Source organism: Natrix helvetica (genome assembly GCF_964273705.1).
Source record: "Natrix helvetica genome assembly, chromosome: Z".
Classification (NCBI taxonomy): domain Eukaryota; kingdom Metazoa; phylum Chordata; class Lepidosauria; order Squamata; family Natricidae; genus Natrix; species Natrix helvetica.
Window position 1 is genome coordinate 49295581 of NC_138554.1, and position 23214 is coordinate 49318794.

The window sequence follows — 23214 nt, forward strand, 5'->3', positions numbered from 1 at the left end:
CATAATAGCTGGGTTTCCATCTCATATTTAGGTTACTCACTTGTTATAATGACTGAATATGAAAATATTAACTTAATGTGCTGCCAACTGCTAAAATACCTGTTTTTTAAAAAGGCGTGTATACCTTGTTTTCAAAAGAAGGAAAATATAAGAATCTAGCATGTATGGACATGGGTTGTCTGGGTTAGGAAACTAACTTTTGCTATTCCTTGCAGCATGCAGCTTTTCCTACTATATATAATTAAAACTATATATTTTTAATTAAAACTATATATTTTTCCTTGAAAAATGGAAAGTGGCTTTTAGCAGTGGAGACTCCAAGAGGTCATTACCCTGTTTCATTGCATGGCATTCTGGAGAAATTAAAAAATGCAGAGCAGGATGGCAATATAATAAACTGCTTTGAAATAAATGTGGGTGGAAGGGGTTTTTTGCTTTCTGGAATTCAATGTGCAATTCAATAATGGAACTCTGGTATCCATCCAAGCCTTTCTAAGCCAAGCAGGAACTTCTCAGATCCTTTCAGAAAAACCAACACTTCCTGTGTCACTATCCAATTATTGAAAACATAACCAAAATCAGCATACATGTTCCCAAGTATAATTCCATGCCTCAGTATAATCCTCCCCCAGATTCGCGACATGCAATAAAACAGTTGTACAGTAACTGTTTCTTTAGGAAATACAATGAACTCAATTTAACTTGATGGTTCATTTCAATAACTTCCTATTGATTTCCTGTAATAACCTAATTCATCCCAGCTGCTCTGTCTGTGTATGAGTCACTCATTCTCATTTCTCAGCAGGGGATTTGAAACATATTGATTTTGAAGGACTGGGTTTTAAAAGGCATAGTCTGCTGTTGTCTTTTTTAAAGATCTGCTTATTCCAAAATATATTTTGCTGTGATTTTCTGTCTAGAATGGTTTGACTTGATTCCAAATCTTGTTTTATGAGAAACAGTACACTGGGAAGCCTGACAAACTACCTCAATTTGTTTCCTTCAGACAGATCTAATTTTTATATTCAGCTAACCAATTCCTCCTTGACTCTATCTCTTCTTGTTCTACCACCCACATTTCTCATTCCCAGATTCCAGTTATTTTATTTGGGGTTGAAGAAGTAGTACATTTTCTATGAGTTGATTATAATAATTTATTAACTGGGGTTTTTCTGAATTTCAGCCTTGTTTTTTTCACATTATTTTCAGACAATTATTACTTTTACATGCCTGTATTATTGTTTTTTTCTGTTAACTGTGTTGTTATTAATAAACTTACAACAAATTATATGTATGTATGTATGTATGTATGTATGTATGTATGTATGTATGTATGTATTTGTGTTACAACCCCTGGTATGACTAAATATGGGAGGAAGGTCACTACTCCCTCTTTCTGTCCCTCGGCCCATCACAAAGACCATGCAGGCAGAAAACCAATAAATAAATAAATATGGTTTTCTGCCTGCATGGTCTTTGTGATGGGCCGAGGGACAGAAAGAGGGAGTAGTGACCTTCCTCCCATATTTAGTCATACCAGGGGTTGTAACACAAATACATACCTATTTCCCTGGCTCAACTGATAAGGAAGAGAACCCGTGGCTTAGTGGTTAAGACTCCTGCCTAAGATATATACAGCCCGGGTTCTAATCCCAGTAAGGGTATGGCTAGCTGATGAGAGCTAATTAGCTCGAAATAGATCTATCCTAGTCTCCCTTTATTTATTTATCAGTACAATTACAACACATTATATATATATGAATGACATGCTAACAATTGATAAGTAGATTAGTAGTTTCCAAGTTTAGAAGTCTTTTGGCCTGTTTCGCAAAGTGTGGAAAACTAACATTGCTGTATTATATTAATCAGCATTCAACTAGGGAGGATGATATATGTATATGTGTTAGTAAGACATTTTTTCTTTTTCTTTGGTTTTTTTATTCTTTTGGCCTTTTTTAATATTTTATTTTGTATTTTAACCCTTTTTGAATAAACAAAAAAAAAATCATGTAAAAAAATGATGTGGTCTGGTCTGAAGTAGCAATCTGATGCTTTACAAGTAGTCCTTATTTAGTAGAGAATAGGAATAGGACAGGACAGAATACAACAGCAGATTTGGAAGGGATCTTGGAGGTCTTCTAGTCCAACCCCCTGTTCAAACAGGAAAATCCTACATCATTTCAGACAAACAGTATCCAATCTCTTCTTTAAAAATTCCAGTGTTGTCAAACCCTCCAAACAACTTCTGGAGGCAACTCATTCCACTCTTTATTTGTTATAACTGTCAGGAAATTTCTTCTTAGTTCTAGGTTGCTTCTCTCCTTGATTAGTTTCCATCCATTGTTTCTTGTCCGGGCCTCAGGTGCTTTGGATAATAGTTTGACTCTCTTTTTTTTTGTGACAACTTCTGAAATATTGGAACACTGCTATCATGTCACCTCTAACTTAGCCACCATCATTGGGACTGCCACCGGTTGTTAAGCAAAGCAGTCTCTAATTGAAAATTTAACTATGTTTGTTATGATCTTCAGTTTTCCTTTGCTTTACAGACCTGTGAAGGTTATATAGTTGTGAGGATTGGTGGTATAATAATAATAATAATAATAATAATAATAATAATAATAATAATAATAATAATAATAATAATAATAATAATAATAATAATAATAATAATAATAATAATAATAATAATATAGCCTTTATTGTCATTGTACATCATGTATACAACAAAATTGGTTTAGCCTCTACTTGTGCAATCCATAACAGAAAATACAAGACAACATGAATAGTATAGATTATAGAGAATAATCCATAAGTAATTGGGGTGGGGGAAAATATCCTCACTACTGTAACTGTGAACTTTTGCTGTACAAGGTAGTCACTAAATGAGGACACCCCATAATTGCTCCTGTAAGTCTGCTTCCAATTACCGATATTTCTGAGCTTGAGTTCTTAGGCAACAACAAAGCACCACATACACTACACTGCTGTACATGTTAAGACAGCTGACCTAGAAAGGTGGTTGCCAAGAAACTCTTTCTAATGACCTGAAACAGACCACCCTATCCCCTTTTTAAGGCATGTAGCCAACAATATAATTGAAAAGGTTTGGCTCTATAATATTTCCATAACAATATCCAGGAGTGGGGGTGGTGGAGTGTTCTTTCCCAGTGAAAGAGCAGTTTTCAGAGAGCTCTGGTTCCTCCCCTCCTTTGTTCATGGATTTTTTTTTCTTTTCTTTTTTCTTTATTTTTTTTAAGTTCTAGCCTTAAGTAAGTAGCCTTACTCTAGCCTAGAGTAAATCTTTTTGAAAACTCTCCTGGCTTGCATGAAATAAGTGTGTATTTTGGATTTTTTAAAAAATGAAAATCTCTTTCTGCTGAAGTAGAATGGGATGGGTCCCTTCTCCTAAACAGAGAAATGGGATCCTGCATCATTATAAACCACGTCTTCCCTAGTGGTGAAATTAATTTTTTTTTACTAGTGGTTCTGTGGGCGTGGGTTGGTGGGCGTGGCATGCTTGGTAGGCGTGGTGTGACTTTTTGGGTGTGGTTTGGTGGGCGTGGCAGGGGAAGGATACTGCAAAATCTCCATTCCCACCCTACTCTGGGGCCAGCCAGAGGTGGCATTTGCCAGTTCTCCAAACTACTCAAAATTTCTGCTACTGGTTCTCTAGAACCTGTCAGAATCTGCTGGTCTTCCCCTAAAATGATACATGTAGAGAAACAAATGGGAAGAACATTTGTCTTCCCTTCAGGATACCTTATCAAAATTGCATTGAAACCGCTCTAGGCCTGAGCAAACATTTGCTTAGTTTTGCTGTGATCCATTATTAAAAATCTTCTTCAAAAGTGGTAAATTTATTTTTATACTTCTTTATACCTTTTCATCCTCCTCTTTCAAGAGCTGAAAGTTTGGATTGCACTGAATTACTCTTCTTTAACCAATATGAGAAGGCCGCATTCTTCCTAGCTTTTCAAAATAGTCTGATAAAACTTTGTCCTTGTTTTGAGTCCTCTGTTATACTTCATCAAAGCTTTAATAAATTGGTGGGTCTGAACATGTGATGCCTGGCTCCTTCCAATTTTTTGAATCAGAGAGTAAATTAGCTCCCAGGTAGCTGGGACCTGGGCCAGGTGAATCAAAGACGTGCACTCTCTATTGTACTGAAGTTTGTTCTCTGCCTTTATAGAGATGACAAGGTGCCGAAAACAACTTGAATATGGGGCCACAGTATCATTTGCTAGGCAGTGTCAGACCACTCAAGTATGTGCCTTGGGCTAGGACACATGTCTATTCATGAAATAGTTGGGCAACTGAGATCTTATGGCCATGGGCAGGGGCAAGAATTTATGGCCCACCCAATGTTGATTATACAATGGCGGGGGAGACAACCTTAGTATCTGTAAATACTTCAGCCTAAATTGGGCAGTCAAGAGGAATCAGAAGAAAGTATAAGCTGAGTTTCCAGTCCTCATAACTTGTGTAAAAAATAAGAATGGCAGACTAAGTAAGGAGCTCTTTTCATTTTAACAATGTAATTTAAGACAGTTTGCTACTGCTGTTTTCAAACTCCCGATCAATGAAAATAATTCTTCATCAAATACAATTTATCCAGAAATCTTTAGCATATTCAGTTCAGCTTTCTATTCACTGTTGCTTTAATACAAAAGTATGTAACTTTAAGACTTCTAATGTCTATAATGTCTATTTTATATAATCATCTCTCCCATTGTATTTTTTTTCTTCCCCCACATGTTTACTAAGATTCCCAGGCACCAAAAGCTATATCGGTTTTATATTCATTTCATATCCTTTATTTGGGGAGAGGGGAGGAATATATGCTGATATACACTTGTGGACCCATCTCACCAAACTCATATTAGGATCTCTGACTTTATGAAAAATATACAAATACTTAGCTGCATTGTTCAGTAAACAATTGACACAATTCAGCAAGGCGATTTGGTGGAAGGCTGAATTCACATACTATACACAGAATAATCTAAATCCTTCTGTTTAATACTGGAAAGAAACTAGAACTTTCTAATTGGAGTTTATGGATTACTGAATCAGAAGAGATTCATGGAAGATAAATGTTATATATGGTAATGGCAGTATGATTATTATATGCACAAAGATGGAAGATAGTGAAATTCCCTGAATGGAAGAATGATTATAAAGCTGTCAGAATTATGGAAATGACAAAATATATTTGTTTGGTCAGAAAGAAAAAAGCAAGTATTTCTTTAAAGTTTGGAAATCTTTTACTGACTTTTTGCTAAAAAAAAGCAAAAGAAAAAAAGCAAAATTATGATTTGTGGATTTAATAATTGCAAAAGATAAGAATATAATACAGAGTTGAAGGGGTTTCTGGAAGAGAAGAGGGAGGAGAGATATGGGTTTGTCAATATCTATTGAACAAATGATTAGAAGCCATTGTTTTTTCATAATTTTAATTTTTCTTCTTTGCCTTCATCTTTTCCTTTAGGTAAAATTCTCAGTAAATACAAAAAATATATAATTTATTTGGTGCACTTGAATCTAAAGGGATACTTATTTTGCTTTGTTAATCAAAAAAAAGTTTAGCTAAGAACCAGTAGGTTAGTTATAAAACTCAGGGCAACTAAGCAATAAACTTGTTATTTGGAATGGATGTCCTCACCTCTTCCCTCTTCCCCGCTTTACTTCTTTCCCATGAAGGCTATGCCAAGGCAGATGAGAAAATGAGCTTCAGCTTCTCAAGGATGGGCAATTTAATACTGAGAGCCACAGTCAGCCAAGAAGAAACTTTTTATACAAATATCACAGCTTCTGATCAAATAACAGTTTGAAAAGTAGGAAGAAATACTGATGGCAGATCCCAGCTGGCAAAGAAAACATAGTTTTCACTTAGTTCCAACATTCAGAATTAAGCAATTGATGAAGTGGAACTAATACATAGGTTAATAAATAGCAAATGGATTGGATTTACAATGCATGTTAGTGGGAAATTATCTAAAATAATGGAACAAAGCCTGGAAACTTCAATAAAATATCTGATTTGTAAAATTCATGATCCACAAAGTTAAACCAAGGTTAAGACACCAGCCTGGCGGGAGATCGTGAGTTCAAGTCCTGCCTTAGCCATGAAAGCCAGATAGGTGACCTTGGGCCAGTTACTCTCTCTTAGCCAAACCCACCTCACAGGGTTCTTGTTGTTATGGGGAAAATAGGAGGACAAAGGACTATTAGGTATGTTCGCCATCTTGACTTATTTGTGAAAATAATGAAGGCAAGATACAAATAAATAGTACAATACTGTTGCTGGAGTAAAGAACACTATTACTACCCGAAACTGCAACTACAAAAACTGTGAAACCACATGTGGATAACAAGCTAGGCAAATTTGCACTACAGTAAACACAATTTATTTTAAAAACTAATGTAGGGACAAGATACTTGTATTTAAATAAGAGTGAGAAAGTCTTTACTGGAATTTATATTTTATCTTTAAACCTTAGCAGATCCTAGATTTTAAGTAAAACAACAAAAATTGAATGGAACATTTTCATTTTGGGGTGTAATAAACATCCTTAGCCACAATTAACAATGTTAATCAGAACAACTACTTCTGCATTAATTATGGTCGAAGAATTCGGGTTTATTGGTACAGAGGTAGTTCCTGACTTACAAGAGTTTATTTAAGTTATCATTCAAAATTATAACGGGCCTTTAAAAAGTGACTTATGACCTGTTTTCACACTTACGACCATTACTCCATCCCCACGGACGTGTTACCAAAATTCAGACACTTGGCAACTGACTCATATTTATGACTGTTGCAGTGTCCCAGGATGACTTTTCGTGACCTTCTGACAAGCAAAGTCAATGGGGAAGCTGGATTCACATAACAACTGTTAAGTGTTCATTTAACATTAGCAGTGATTCACTTAATAACTCTGACAAGAAAGATCATAAAGCTCACTTAACAAACAGCTCACTTAACAGTTAACATAAGTTTGGGCTCAATTGTGGGCGTTAGTCGAAGACTGCCTGTACAAGGTTATATTCTTAGCAAAGGGGAAAAAATATTACTTTGGAATGTAAACTGGAATACCAACAAAAGGGGTCTACTATGCAAATGATTTAAGTGGACCGGCTAACTTTTAAATGAACTATGTACAATAAAAGACTTTGCAGCTTTGGAAAATTTAAATAAAAAAATTATCCCATTATGTTGTAAATGAGAGCCAATGCTGTCTATTGGTATCAGGCTAGAAACTAGAAGACCATGAGTTCTAATCCCATTTAAGCATGAAACCAGCTACAGTACGTAACCTGGGACCAAACACTTTCTCTCAGTCCTAAGAATGAAGCAATGGCAAATCACTTCTGAAAAGTCTTGCCAAGGCAACTGCAGGAATTTGTGCGAGGGGTTTCTGAGAATCGGACTTGCTTAAAGGAAAAAAAGTGTTCTAGCTGCATAATATTGGAATCAAGCAATGAGAAATTTCATTTTAAAAAATTTGACAATTTCTGAAGCTCCAAGTATCTGGGCAACCATATATCAAAAACTAATTATTTGTTGTTATCTAATGATCGTCTGGACTTCCTTGTCACAGATATAATCTTCAATGGGTGGATCACAACTAAATGCAATGGCCTCATCAACGTTTGTTTTTGAATTTTCAGAACAAAAGCAAGGGGGAAATGACCAATGGTAAATAACAATTGCACCAAGTAGGAATTGTAACTCTGCTGTTCACAAACCCAGCAAATGAAAATGCCTTCTACAAAGTAGCAGTAGTAGATTTCCACCTTTGAACTGAGTCTCCTAGGCAGAAAAGCTGACACCCGCCATTACAGATGGAACTCCTCAGAATATCTGCATCAAGAAACAGACATAACAATCGGCTTTTCTTAAATTTCTTAAGGCAATTTCTCTAACTTCATGACTAACACTTCTTTGGGGAATCAGATTGGAGAAAGTTGCTTCAAGGAATATCTGATGCTAAACTCTTTTTTCTATCAGATCAATAATGTCTTTACATCATCCCTTAGGCAGTTGGCAGAGTTTGACAACAAAACTACTTTTTCAAGCTGAGCATGTTTAGAAAGGAAAAGTGACTCTCTGAAGCAACCTTGATGAAGCTAAAACGCTCCATCCCCCAACTAATGTTGGTACTGCCCACACAGCGTGATCCAACTAGAATTAGGATCAACAACCTCAATTTATGTAACCTTGTTGCCACTGGAAAATCTAGATGTACAAGTACAGGCTGTGGAGGAAAGGAGTTGGTAAGTTGTTGAGAGACACAGGACAAGTATACTTCAATGCAAGTGAAGTGCCATTACTGTAGCTACTTTTCCTATTCAACGCCAACATGAAAAGCAGAATTTTAAAATAAATAAATAGGTGAAGACTCACTATTTTCTGGAATACAGTTTCTATTCAAGCTCATATTTCTACTCCCACAAGAAAGAAAGCAATTGTTACTCAGTGAGAAGTGGAAATATATTTTACATATGTTCAAATTCAATTTACACAATCCATAACTAGATCCCTTGGGTCCAAAACTAACCCATAAGACTTTAGATAAATACAGCCTGTCACAGAAGGCTTAGGAGATATACAGACCAGGAAGCTAGACAAAGATTTTGTTACCTCTCTTTAATAAAAACAGCAGACAACTCCACCCAAACATATAAGGGTCCTGTGACACCTAATGATAACAATATAACGACACCACCCATAGATTTCAGAATCTAGTAAGATATATTGGCGTATGACCAAGAATATGTTTTAATTGATCCTGCCTAAATATATCACATATTTTACTATTTTAATTTTTCACTGAATATTGATCCATGGAATGAAACATGAGATAGTATTGAATTTGACAGGTTATGCTTATTACTAGAAACCTCACGATACAAAAATACTTGGAAAAGCTGTCTTTTTTGCAGTTTATTTAACATAATGGCTTTACAAAATCTCAATTTTTTTGCATTCTTTAATTAGCAGAGATCAACTTTTGCAGAGTTTGGAAATTATTTCTTTATTCCAGTCCTTGGCAGAACCAATGAAGAGAGGCCTCTGGCCAAATGAAGCCAAGTGTTTGGGTGCTGCCCATGGCAAGGACACAGGGGGGTTGGTTCTGCAGCTAGAGGCCACTGCCAGTCAAAGGAAGTTCTCTGACTCTAAGTCAGCAGGGACCCTCCTCCAGGATAATCAACTGAAAGAGCCCGTAATAAAGTGCACTCCCAGCTGCTGGAATTCTCAGAGTGTCCATCAATGGTCTCCTGGCAACAGGCAGCAGGAGGCTGAAGGCCTCGGCCACCCAAATGAACAGGGGCCTTGGCTCTTATCTGGCGCTGAGTACAGCGTGGGAGGAGGCCCGGTTAAAATTAACTGCATTACAGATGGAGAGATTCTCTTCCGGAAAGAACCCCCTTCACTACTTTAGTAGCTGCCAATGCCCCTTTAACTCACTTTTAAGTAATTTTTAATGAGAGGAAGGAAATAGGTATTGGTGAACAAACCAATAAATAAAATCTGGATGAGACAAATAAACAAACTGGTTTTAAATTAATTTACCAAAAGGTTTGCAGTGAAGTAGACAACAAACCATCACAAAGAAAGATGTATTAGTGGCAGTTAGTCTCACAGATGCTGACTGGGGTTTCTTTAACAGAACAGATCCCGGGTGTAGTTTTGTAAATTTTGCACCTCTTCCTTTCCCCTGCATTAAAAATTTCAATACTATCAGTATGTAATGAGTCTCCTCTTCATCCTCTATGGGTTTTTTTTTTTAAAAAATTGTATTACTCATCAACCCAAATTCAGGCAGTTTTTAGAGCCATCACAATAATCTCATTTTTTTTCATGTCCTCCCTCCATTTTTCACATTTTTTCTGCCTTAACTTTGCCCTTAGAAATAAAAACCAGAGCTTTGACAGACTTCTGTGTTGTGCTCAATTTTGTTTTGCTTTGCTGCATTTGTATTAATTTTGAAAAATTCAAAAAACATGAATGTACACTTTTTAAGGAAGTATTTATATTTCTTATGAGTCACTTTCTTTGTATCCATTTAAAATGTTTTATAGAGGAAGCATCTGCTAAATAGACTACTTTACTTGAATGTTTGTCCTTCCTTCCTTCCTTTTTCTTCTTTTCCTTCCTTCTTTCCTGCCTCCCTCTTCCTATGATGTAAATAAACTTAACTGAGTCATCCAATTTCCCAAAACCAGTTTCTCCTTCCCAAGAAATCTGTTACTTCTGTGTAACATCCACAAATTGACTAATGTAATACCTGAATGTAATAACAGAATAACAGAATTGGAGGGGACCTTGGAGGTCTTCTAGTCCAACTCCAAGCTCAAGCAGGAGACCCTATATCATTTCAGGCAAGTGGCTGTCTCTTCTTAAAAGCCTCCAGTGATGGAGTACCTATAACTTCCAAAGGCAAGACAGTCCACTGGTTAATTGCTCCCACTGTTAGGAAATTTCTCCTTAGTTCTAGGTTGCTTCTCTTCTTGATTAATTTCCATCCACTGTTTCTTGCCTTATCTTCTGCTGGTTTGGAAAACAGGTTGACCCTTTCTTTTTTGTGGCAGCTCCTCAAATATTGGAACACAGTTATCATGTCACCCTAGTCCTTCTTTTCATTAAACTAGACATACCCAGTTCCTGCAACCGTTCTTCATAAATTTTAACCTCCAAGCCTCTGATCTTTGTTGCTCTTTTCTGCACTCCTTCCAAATTCTCAACATCTTTTTTATAATGAGGTGACCAAAACTGGATGCAGTATTCCAGCTGTGGTCTTATTAAGCCTTTCTTCATAAAGCAGTACTAGTACTTCATGTGATCTTGACTCTACCCCTCTGTTAATGTAATCTAGGATTGCATTGGGGTTTTTTTTTTGTTCACATTGCTGGCTCATATTTAAGAAATAGTTCACTAGAACGCCGAGATCCCTCTCACAGTTAGTGCTATTGAGTCAGGTTTTACCTAATCTAAACTTGTATATTTGATTTTTCTTGCCTAAGTGTAAGACCTTACATTTCTCCATATTTAATTTCATTTCGTTGGATAGGTTTAAAAAAGGTAAAGGAGTTCCTGCAGATTTTACTCTACTATTCTTTGCCTACTATAGGGGGCAGTGTTCATCTCCATTTCAAGGCTAGTGCTGTCCTGTGATTATGCGGCCAGCTGATGTCACAGAGTGCTATTACTTTGCCACCGAAGTAGTACCTATTTATCTATTTGCATTTATATGTTTTCAAACTGGTAGGTTGGCAGGAGCTGGGGTGAGGACGGGAGCTAGGGTCTCAAACCAGGGCTCCTGGCTTTCCAACTGATAAGCCCAGCATTTTAACCTCTGAGCCACCATGCTGTCCCTTTATTGGATAGGGCCCAGTATAAATCACACCCAAATTTCTTTAGCTCCCTAACTCCAGTCCAGATCTGCTAATGGAAGCCTACCTTATAAATGAATGGAATTATCATACTACTGTCAAGGAGGAGTATGAAGATAGTCAGTCTTGAAGAAGGTATGCAGTAGTTTTTAGGACAGTATCAGCTTAGCCCTGAAAGATAATAAGGGAAGAAAAAGAAACTCAAGATTACCCTGCCTTGATTTATTTATTTATTTTTTAAAAAGAGGGAGACTGTCAGACTTTACAGTTTCTCTATAACACCCTATCATAATATAGTAGAGTTTCAGTAGTTCTTGCCTTATTTATACCCTCCTGTGGCCTACCTCAAAGAACTGGAAACATCTCTAAATATCAGCCTAATGCAGACAAAGAGAGATTCTGTTTGGCTGTCTCATCATTGTTATACATGGATTAGATCAAAACAGACATTTAGTCAAAATGACAAACTAAATACAAAGCAGCAACAGTATTTAAATATTAAACACAAATCAAAATTATATCTCATCTTTGCTTCAGGGCCATTGATTCAATAGCTTAAAAGGAATAAAATAAATGCAGAGAGTTAAAAGGAAGCAGTAACAAATACGATCAAGGATTTTTATTCTGTTTTTCGCTTGAAATTAACCTGGCACTTTCCAGAAGAATATGCAGATTGAAAGAGTTAAACTTCATTTGCACATTTCTCCAAATAAGTCTTAGCTCAAAAGTGTACTTTGCACAAATGTATGTATTTTAATCTAAGTAAGATAATATTCGACTTATAACCACGACTGAGCGCAATTGTTTTGTTGTTAAGTGGGACATATGTTGTTAATTTTGCTACATTTTGCAACCTTTCCTGCCACAATTGTTAAGCGAATCAATGCAGTTTTTAAATTACTGATATTGTTGTTAAGTGAATCTAGTTTCCCAATTGATTTTGCTTGTAGGACATTCGCAAAAGATGATCACATGACCCAAGTCACTGCTACCATCACAAATATGAGTCAGTTGCCGATCATCTGAATTTTGATCACGTGACCAAGGGGACACTGCAATTGTCGTAACTGTGAAAAATGGTTATAAATCACTTTTATCAGTGCTGCTGTAATCTTGAATGGTCACTAAATGAACTGTTTTAAGTTGAGGACTACCTATATGTATTTAAAAATTGCATCTGTGTAAAATATATTCAGGAATAATGAACATTTCAATGTGGTTAGATACAAAATAGGAGCCGCTAACTTACAAATTAAGACAAGACAAACTGATACAGGCAAGAAATTGAACAATCTCAATTACAGTATAGGTGGTAGCTTGCTCAACAGTAGTAACTGTGAAAGGGATCTTGGAGTCCTAGCAGGCAACCATTTAAATATGAACCAGCAGTGTGAAGTAGCTACCAAAAAAGTCAACACAGTTCTAGGCTGCATCAACAGAGGGATAGAATCAAGATCACGTGAAGTGTTAATACCACTTTATAATACCTTGGTAAGGCCACACTTGGAATACTGTATTCAGTTTTGGTCACCACGATGTAGAAAAGATGTGGAGACTCTAGAAAGAGTGCAGAGAAGAGCAACAAAGATGATTAGGGGACTGGAGACTAAAACATATGAAGAACTAGTGCAGGAACTGGGTATGTCTAGTTTAATGAAAAGAAAGACTAGGGTAGACATGATAGCAGTGTTCCAATATCTTAGGGGTTGCCACAAAGAAGAGGGAGTCAAACTATTTTCCAAGGCACCTAAGGGTAGAACAAGAAGCAATGGATGGAAACTAATCAAGGAGAGAAGCAACTTAGAACTGAGGAAAAACTTCCTGACAGTTAGAACAATTAATCAGTGGAACAACTTGCCTCCAGAAGTTGTGAATGCCCCAACACTGGAAGTCTTTGGATAGCCATTTGTCTGAAATGGTATAAGTTTCCCTGCCTAGGCAGGGGGTTGGACTAGAAGACCTCCAAGGTCCCTTTCAACTCTGCTATTGTATTGTATTGTATTGTATTGTATAAACTTACTGCTTTAGTCAAACATCAGAAAAGATTGTACTGTATTCTTCAAATTCGGGCTATGCAGCACCAATCTAGTAGTAGTGTGCAAACTATTTCAAATTCAAAACAATGGACCTGATCTTACTGGAATACTTTTGAAAGGTCAAAACAATCAGTTTCAAATTCAAAGTAGGGTGTTATGTATTCAAAGCATTTCGCCCATGCCTATTACATTGTTTGAAATAGTATGAGGTGCTAAAGGTAGATAAATGGGCACTGGCAAATAAGCAGTAATATTCTGAATATTTTCTTATCAAAATCATTTCCCACAGACATTAGTATTCCTTTGATAATTTCTCTCCAAGATCCTTCTTAAAGAGATTGCTCTTGAGTCATCTACGTGAGTAGTCAGTACAAGCGTGATGACATTGGCAAAGCACCTTTCTGCCAGAAGATTCTTTCCATTTGAGACTTGAAACAATAACAAAAGTGCGTAACTCCTCATTTTAAATTCCCAAGCGTATTCTTAATGATCCTCCTCCTATCCTGTTTGAATTTAAAATTGCAGTGTGTCAACTCATTCCTAATTCAAAGAGCACAGAAAAACTAGCTCTATGAGGTTGAGGATTTGGCTGTGTTTAAAAGAGGTAGAGATTCCCCTCCCCCTCCTCGCCTTTCTCTCTTCCTTTTTATCACCAGAATTCTTAACTTGTAACAAAGGCAAAGTAACTTATATTGTTCTCATTCCATGTCGTTAGCATATGATTAAGAAATAAGTATTCAGATTACTTGTAATAATTTTAATACTTATATTTTCAAAGACTGTTTTAACATTGATTGAACCTTAATGGAAATAAAATACAACAAATAAATAAACTAAAGACTCAAATCTGGGCTAAGCAGGTGATTAACAAATATTCCTTAAAGTAAATTTTTAAAAGTCCAAACCCATATTATCATCAACATAGCTGATTCTTGTTTTGCAAAGAAAGAAAGAAAGAAAGAAAGAAAGAAAGAAAGAAAGAAAGAAAGAGGGAGGGAGGGAGGGAGGGAGGGAGGGAAGGAGGAAGGAAAATCCATTTTATAATCTGTAAATAATTGTATACCTTCAGCAAAGATAATTTAGTAGAATAAGGTTTCTATTAAAGTGACGCTTATGGCAGGCAGATGAAAACTCTCTAAGGAGATTGTATTAATATAACAGAGCTTTTTGTTAGTAACAGGGAGATAAAATATGTTTTGGAAGCAAATGGTTGGATATAGAGAGAGAGAGCACTAAGAAACCACAGAACAGTTTAACATAACGTGGGAATGATATAATTTATAATACTACAGAAGTAAAACTCACCTACTGTCTGGAACATGGACTCCTGAGAAATTGATTTTCACGTAGTTGGAAAAGATATTATCCACCTATTACTTTATAAAGTGTCTTTCCATTGAACATTCACTAATTTTTATATATAATTTTTATTGAATATTTTTACATGGACAAAAATATAAACATAAGAACATATATAAAGAAAAGTTAAGGAAAAGGAAAAGTATTAGTATAAATAAAGAAAAGAAAAGAAAAGAAAAAGAAGCAATTTCTGATCTTCTTTATAGTAGTTACAGACCAAATTATTATCCCTTCTCACTAAGATTATGGTTCTCCTCTGTCCTGTTCAATCTTTTTAATGTTAATTTCTAATATTGATTTGGAAATCCAGAAATTACCATTTCTTTTTCCCCTTTTCAGAAAAAGGTTAATCAAAGGCTTCCAACCACATTTATAAAAATGCTTGTTTTATCTTTAATAAACAGGTCAGTTTTCACGTCTGTATACTGCCATCTTCACAATCTATTCCCCTCCATTGTGGGCCATTGTGGGCATTTCACTATTTCTTCAGTGTTTTGTATATAGCAGTCTTGCTGCAATTAGCATATACAAAATCAGTCTCCCATAATACTTTTCTAACTGGTTATCCATAAGGCCCAATAGGGCAATTTAAAAAAAATCTAGTTCAATCAGAATATTAACTTTTTAAAAAATTGTATTCAGTATGTATTCATATTTTGTTTTTGTTTTTCACTAGTCCATTCATGAGAAAATCGTGTTTTCATGTTTTTCATATTTACAATACTGATTGGGAAGTCTTACGAGCTGTAATAATTTCAACTATCCACATGAATTACAAATGGAAAGACTACACATCCACTCAAGAAACATTTCTCCTTTTGAAAAGAGCGTGTAGACATTAACATTCTGAACTCTTGTTTAGTTATACAGGAAGAAACAATGCAGGAAGAAAACATATTCAACAGCTCCAACAATTACTGAGTTGAGCTCCATTGTTATTTTTAAGATTCTAGCATATATGATCTTGACTCTAAAGTTCCCGTAAATTCCCATTAGTTAAGCAAGGGCTCAAAATAAATCATCCTATATGATGCTGTTCAAAAAATCATTTATATTCTTATATAGATTAGGAATTTTTTTTGTAATATTTTTTAATGGTACTTCATAGGTAGCAGATTCAAAACAAGATGCTCATCATATAATCCTTTTTGGAGTACAAAGCATAGGAAAGCTGCAACTTCCAAGTGTCCTTTTGCTACTATGCTAAGCATGCTGTACTAAATCTCTTCTAAACTGAACAACCGTTATTCCCATCTAGCATCCCTATGATCTACAGGAGTTTCCATAGAAAATATCGTTTGGATTAATCCCTCTAGACCAGGGGTGTCAAACTCACAGCCCACAGGCCACGCTGACCCCTGGTTTAACGAAGGGGGAGAAAGTCACCAAACGTCATGTGACATGATGCCATGAATTCCCCCTCCCCTGCTCTAGAGCAGTGTTTTCCAATCTTGGAAATTTTAAGATGGGTGAACTTCAACTCCCAGAATTCCCCAGCTTGCAAGGCTGCTTGGGGAATTCTGGGAATTGAAGTCCACACATATTAAAGTTCTAAGGTTGCAAAACACTGCTTTAGAGCTTTATAACAGAATGCATGCTAATGGAGGAAGAAGATAAGTCAATCCTTCAGTGGCATGGCACACAAAAGTGTACTTTCCGAAGTTCAGATTTGGTAACCTTAAATATGGGTGCCGGTATTAGTTCCAATCCTTGTTCTAAAGCTTCCCAAAATAACATCATGAAGCACTTCAGATATTCAAAAAGTGCTAGATAAAAGTGATCATTATTACCTACTAGTAGCAGCTGCGACTTATTAACAAACTGTTGCTAGGTTCTGAAATAACAATCCTTTCCTCTTTCAGGAACTGTTCTTGTGTTTCAAACTGCTTGTAGGAATCTACAGGTCTTGTAAATCTGAGTCAAGGGCTACTTGCATTGCTTGATGCTCCCACTCTCAAACATAACCCTACTGGGAGAAGATCAAAAGACTAGAATAGTGTTGCATTAACAGCAGCACCTTGATTTCTCTTCCAGGAATAATCCTCTAACTTGAGGTTGGCGGGAGTTGGGGGTAGGGAGGAAGAGAGATCAGTATTTAAGGACAAGAGATCTATAGTACAGCCACAACAGGAATGGCTCAGTGAAAATTTTATTAACCACTATAATCAGGCAGGCAGTTACTTTGATACATTAATCTTCTCCCTCCCACATGCAATTCCACTGCATGTTAGCTATGCATAATCAGGGATGTTCAATGTGCCACCTCAGACTCCATACATTTCCTAAACTCATTTCTATGGCTGCAAATCTCCTTCAAATGTCAATGCCTTTTTATCTTGAGACAAGAAATTCATGAGAACTGCTGTATAACAGTCAATGAACATAAAATTGGCTTAAAATAGCTTTAAAATGAGATGAAACCACACCCATTCCCCCCACCCGCCCCTATTCTTCAGAAAAGAAATTACGTAGCTTTTCTCCAAGTGTGTCATTTTTATGGGAACATGCATAGGAGCAGGAAATCAAGAGAAGCCTGTTCCAGGTTACCATAATTCTACAAGGAATGTGTTTCTCTAAGCACATACTGTATGTCCTCTTGTACTTGAGCATCCTCTGCAATATTACAGATAACACAATTGAACAAGGAAAGAAGTTCTCTTCTATTTGAGTGGAGATGCTATTTTGCTCCTATTTCTCCATTTCCACTTTTGGGGACCTTGTAGCAGAAAAAAATCCCAGGGCATCTAGAGCTAGTTAATGTCCTTTAAATTAAACGGAGAAATGTCATGGGGGAGTGAGGTCAAGAGTTGCATTGGGAAAGTAGACTTTTCTCTTGGTCTGAAAACCATTTTGGTTTAATTTTTAATAGAAACTCTGCAATGGAAGTATAATGAAGTGGAAAGCAAAGGAATCTTCTGATGAAAGCTTGAAAGTCACCTTGGCAATAAATTAAGCCTATGGAGATTGCATACTATATATTTGAATTCCAAAGTAACATCTTCCCAAATTGTTGTCTCAGATCACTATTCTTCCATTTAACTTCTTTTAAGCAAAGATCTAAGTGTCTTTTGATGTTCCTTGACTGCAGAACAAAAGCTCATATTCAGAATTTCATTTGGTCGCAGCATATCACAGTTAATCTAGAAAAGATATAATAATCTTGTTTTTGAAAGTGATTTGAATTGTAGTACCAATGTATTCAGTTGGGCCTATTCAAGAAGTTCAGAAGTTGCTTGAGAGAAAAGTAGAACAAGTTTACTACTATTTTCAAAAGAAGCAGAGACATTTTATTCTAATTACTTCCTCTGAATGAAATGGTTTGAAATAATTCTCAAATTTAGTCTGGGTTTGTTGTCAGTATATATAGAAGAAACCACAGATCTCTCACGGAGAGACTGCCACTTAAAACTAGTTTATGTGATGCCATAGGCCAGGTATTTTAAATACGGCTTTTTGTTTGCTTAAAACCTTGCAGAATATTTTGTTATTTGATTTTTTTACCTTTAAAAATTTTATTCCACCAGTAAGGATTGTGAAATGTATTACAGCAGTAGTCATTATAACAAACTTTTATGTGATTGTAGACATTGTACAAAGAAATGTTATGGTGGCAAAAATTCAGGAAATATATGCCTTTCAGTAAAATTTGATAGAAAAATGCTACCAGATTTTTTAAACCAATAAACAGCAAAGTAATATAGTCAGAGGATCAGGTCTATCTGGACCTAAGTATGGCGTTTGAATTTCATTTTCTTACTGAGAGCTCTTGCTGAAGCCTTATTTGAAACTGATAAATATAAGACCAGGTTATGATATATTCAATTAAACTACAGTTAAATAAATTATGACTTAATACAATGTGCAAATCCAGCCTGAGGGCAGGGCTGGTTCACCCCAATCTTACAGACATGTACACTCCCAAATTTCCAGATGCTCAAACTTGTAGTAAGGCAAGACCAGCCTGAATATGAAGTAATGTCTTAAATTCCTAACTATAAATCACTGTCATATATCTGGAATGAGGAAGAACAGAAAGGCCTCAGCCCCAGGACCTCTTTCTTTGGATTTCAACCAATGGATCTCCTTTATTGCTGATGCTCTCAAAAGTGGCTTCTGCTGTTATTGGCCACTGAGGTTACTACTGAAATCTTTCCATTCCAGTTGTTGGGATCTGCCCTCAATGGCCATTTCAGGCTGCATCAAGGACAAGACATCTGGTATCTGCGGAGACATCTATCTTTCATAATATCAGGTCCTTAATAAATACAAGTTCAGCATCTTTTGAAAGAGGGCATGCCTGCATTTGAAAACAGAAATTTCACTTTCTGGAAAGAGTATTACTCTTATGTTACACACCTTAATTTACAACAGAAGACAGGTGGATTCAAACAACTTGCTTTCTTGCCGGTCTTCACCATTGGGTATATTATACACTTTCTGCTGTTTCTGTAAGTAACCAAAATAGTAACTAATACAGCTATGCAAAGGCTGTATGCAGTGCCTCTGCATGGCTGTATTAGTTTCTGTTTTATTACTTGGAGATAGGGGTGGTAGGGAGGAATGGCACCACCTTGTCTTCTCCGCTTTAGCTTCATGGTTGTTTATGGACGACTTCTGAATGTCGCCAGGCATGTAGATAGAAAGCTGCTAGCACTACTATTTCCTCTGCCTCTCTCAAGAAAAGAATTGCTTTTTATCTATTGTTCATGTCCGCTTTCTCCTGCATTTCTATTTTTCACTTGTGAGCTGGGCTAGGCTTGGGCTCTTTCAGAAAAATGGTAGACCCTTGTTCAAAAGTAGCCTGATAGTCTGCTTCCTAACATTTCCTAACATTTCTTCAGGCAATCTAACAGGTGGCTAAACATGACTTTCCAAGCACACATCTACACTTGTCCAATCCTGCCATGCCACACCTTACAGAAGGTGATTGGTGGTTGGTTCTCTGCCAGTCTACAATGCTTGGCAGGAGGAGAAATGAAGCTGAGAGATTCTACCAATCACTTTCTTTACTCATCCTTCATTAAATCAATAAGAGCAAGATCACTCACCAGCCTTGTTATTTTGACAGAGTAGGATAACCGAATCAGCAAATTTTGTGCCAGCATTACTTCGAACTCAAGGACTTGTGGGCATCCTTCAATAAGTTATCTAACTGTGCCCAAATGTGGAACACCACAAGTTAAAATACTATAACAAACAATATAGTGTATATGCTGCTTTAAATCAAAAAGTACAGAACAAGGAAGCACTAGTGAGACAAAAGAAGGTAATAAAAAAACCTTCTCTGCATAATTTATAGCATGCTATTAGCATTATTTTTATTGCCACATCAAATGTTTTGCAACATTCCAGAAAACACCATCAAATTTGGCGTCTCTGACTCAAACAACATTATTATCAATTCAAGTTAGCACACACATAAAAGGCTTATCTTTTTATCTAAAGTTTAAATAGTAAACATTTAACTTGGGGTGTGGGGTAGAAAGAAAATAATTTAATTTTCTAGAGAGGCAAGCAAAAATTAGTATGCTCCATTTAATGCCTACATTTTTTAAAAAAATCAACCAGTGTTTTTGAAAACCATGGTCTTCAGTCCAGTCTCACACATCTACGTATCAGTTCTCCAGAGACAACTGCTGAAACTAATCGGAAGAAAGTTTATATCTATTTAAAAAGGCAAAAGCTTTTCAACATAATTATATTTATTGAAACACTAAATTGAGATTGTGAAATGCAGGATGCGTTACAAGTCCACCTTCCTTATGAAAAGACCATCACCTCTGCTTGTGTTTCTCTGATTTAATATTATTCTCTTTCTTTTCTGACTTTTAGAAATTTACCAGGTAATATTCCTCCACCACTGACCTGATTTCCCCAGAAGGAAGTCCACAAAAAGAACATCTTTTCATGAAGCCTCTCAGCACATTAAATAGGCTTAGGAGAAACTCCAGGCTGAAGAATACCAGCAGTACAGACTGTTTTTCACACTGGTGTCTTCCAGATATCTTGGTCTACCATTCCTATTAACCTCCTATGATTATGTAAGCCTATTACATCTTGAGGAAAGAGTTAAGGAGATGCATAAGAAATTCCTGGTTCTTCTGCACCCATTTGGCCTGAGATTCATGAGACCCATGAGACACCACTTATTAATCCCTAAATTTCATTCCTTTAAATTCAAGGAACCCAATAATATCTTCACAATATTTCCTTAACAGAACCCATTCAAATAAGATATGCAGCAAAAATGCCTGACCCGCATATCATGAATTATTTATTATTATTAACCAGATTCAACTGAACATTTGTTCTCAAATCATTCTTAACTTATTCAACTTCTTTGGAGCAGCAAGATCAAGAAAGGCATTGAGAGAATACTGGGTGTATGTAAACAACCTAAGACCAAAAGCGTTGGACAGGACAGCATTTAAAGATGGGAGTGAAACATCCATAAAAGGTACACTATAAACCAACTTTTTAAAAGTAGTAAAATGTTCAGTATGTAACTGTGGACAATTAAAAGACAGATGGCAGGCCATCTCTATTTCTGATGGACAATACCTGCTGGGATTATGACCAGGAGCACTGAACAATGATGAAATCTATAGTTTTCTTTTCTGTAAACTGATATCAACCAGTAATAATACATTTCTTATTCCACAAGTCCCAATCATCAAGCTTATCCTGTATGGAAATTATGGCAACAGTGATCCAACACTTCAAGTTTGTAGAAGGCTCTAGTTTGTAGAAGGCTGGTATGCCAAATTGATAAAAATGAAATCCACAAAACTCAAATGTGGCTTACTTTTCAGTAGCCTAGGATTTGATTATAAATCTAGGTCAGATCCAGCTAAACTTCATATTCGATTAGAACTACTAGCCACTGATTATTTCTTGACAGTAAAATGATTTTAGATTGGTGTTTCCATTTTTTTTCGTTCTGGAAAAAAAATCAAAGTAAATGGGACTCCAGGGAGATTTAAAAACTAAAATTCTTTGAATATATGCAAAAGCTGGGACAAACCCGCTTCCGCCACCGTCCATTGAGAGCTTCAGCCTTTTATCTCCCTTCCTTACAAGGTAGAAACATTCTCTCTTATTCACACATACGCTTTTGTATAGCAATCCAGATAACCCCTAATTTAACTCATGAGTAATTCAACCAGAGTCCCCGACTTCAGGCTCATAATCACTGCTACGGATTGCAACAAAACAGCCAACCAGAACAACAACAACTACTCCTTTTTCGAAGGGCGGGGCTGTAAAGACAATCTCCTACACTAGATCGACGATAGATCCGGACCCAAAAGAGGGAAATGATCTCCCGAAGAACTAGTAATCCGGTGCATTCTCCTGATTGGCTTTGTTAAACTAAAATCCGGGCGAACCCATTGAGAAAAAGTCAAGTTTTCCATGAAAACTTCTCAGATCCCATCTGCAAAAGCTGCCCCCCACAAGACCCACCGAGTTTAACAACCGAAGTTGCGTTTATTCCCTCTCCCACTCGCCTCGCCCTGCCTTCCCTCAGAGTTGGCCCCTATACGAGAGTATTTGAGGAGTTCCATGCTGTTTATCGACACGTTAAGTTACAATAAAGTTACACTCTCACACAGAAGGCGTAAACCGAGAAACTAATTGGCACGCAAGATTGTGTCTGTTGTGCAATTCTTCTTCCCCTCTTTTTCCCTTTTTTTTTCTTCGCTCCCTCTCCCATTAAACCTTCCATGATTCAAATCACACGTACAATGTATAAGCATTCACAATGACCTACCTTCGGTAGTAGAACCGCTTGGCCAGACAGAAACCAAGAGAAACCCCATTCCGAACCAGCAGGGACAAAAAATGTGGCCCATTGTTTTATCATTGCAACCCCCTGCGCATAATGTTGTTCTAGAATAAGAAGCGGAGTTATTCCTCCACAGCAATCTTCAAAAATATTCCCACTAGCTTCCCTCCACACTTCTTGGCTACCTAACTTTTCAACTCCTTTCACTTCCTTAAAAAAAAAAGTCACCACCTCTGTGGGTTGGTTTTTTTTTCCCCTCCTCCGCCAACGCTAAACGTCGGGAACGCGCCGAGCGCGGGCACGAGAAAGATTCCAGTTCCCTCGGGAGCGGCGAATGAGCTCCTCTGGGAACGTACGTAAATTATGCCTATGGAAAGTACAGCAGCAGAAGAAAGCTTTCTCTTTTTTTCTCCCCTTTGATTCCCTACTGTTCAAAGTTTCTTTTTGGCTTCGGATTTTTTTTTTTAACTTGTAGATCGTTGGCTGACTGACTAATGCAAATCTTAAAGTAATGTAGAAACTTATTACTTTATGGAGCCTACGTTACTAATGGAGCCCACCCTCCATTAAAAAATTGCAGAACAAAAAACATGATCTTTAAATTAGCACCATAAAACGTTACATAGCCACAAA

General features: G+C 36.6%; 1 protein-coding gene across 1 annotated transcript in view; it reads right to left on the minus strand.

Annotated features, from left to right (window-relative positions):
- Positions 1-22869, minus strand: part of ERBB2 (erb-b2 receptor tyrosine kinase 2) — a 74308-nt gene extending 51439 nt beyond the window's left edge. The window contains exon 1 of the mRNA XM_081970071.1: positions 22567-22869. Coding sequence (XP_081826197.1) covers positions 22567-22648 — 82 coding nt within the window. The 5' untranslated portion in view covers positions 22649-22869. The remainder of the gene's footprint in view (positions 1-22566) is intronic.
- Positions 22870-23214: the final 345 nt, after the last annotated feature.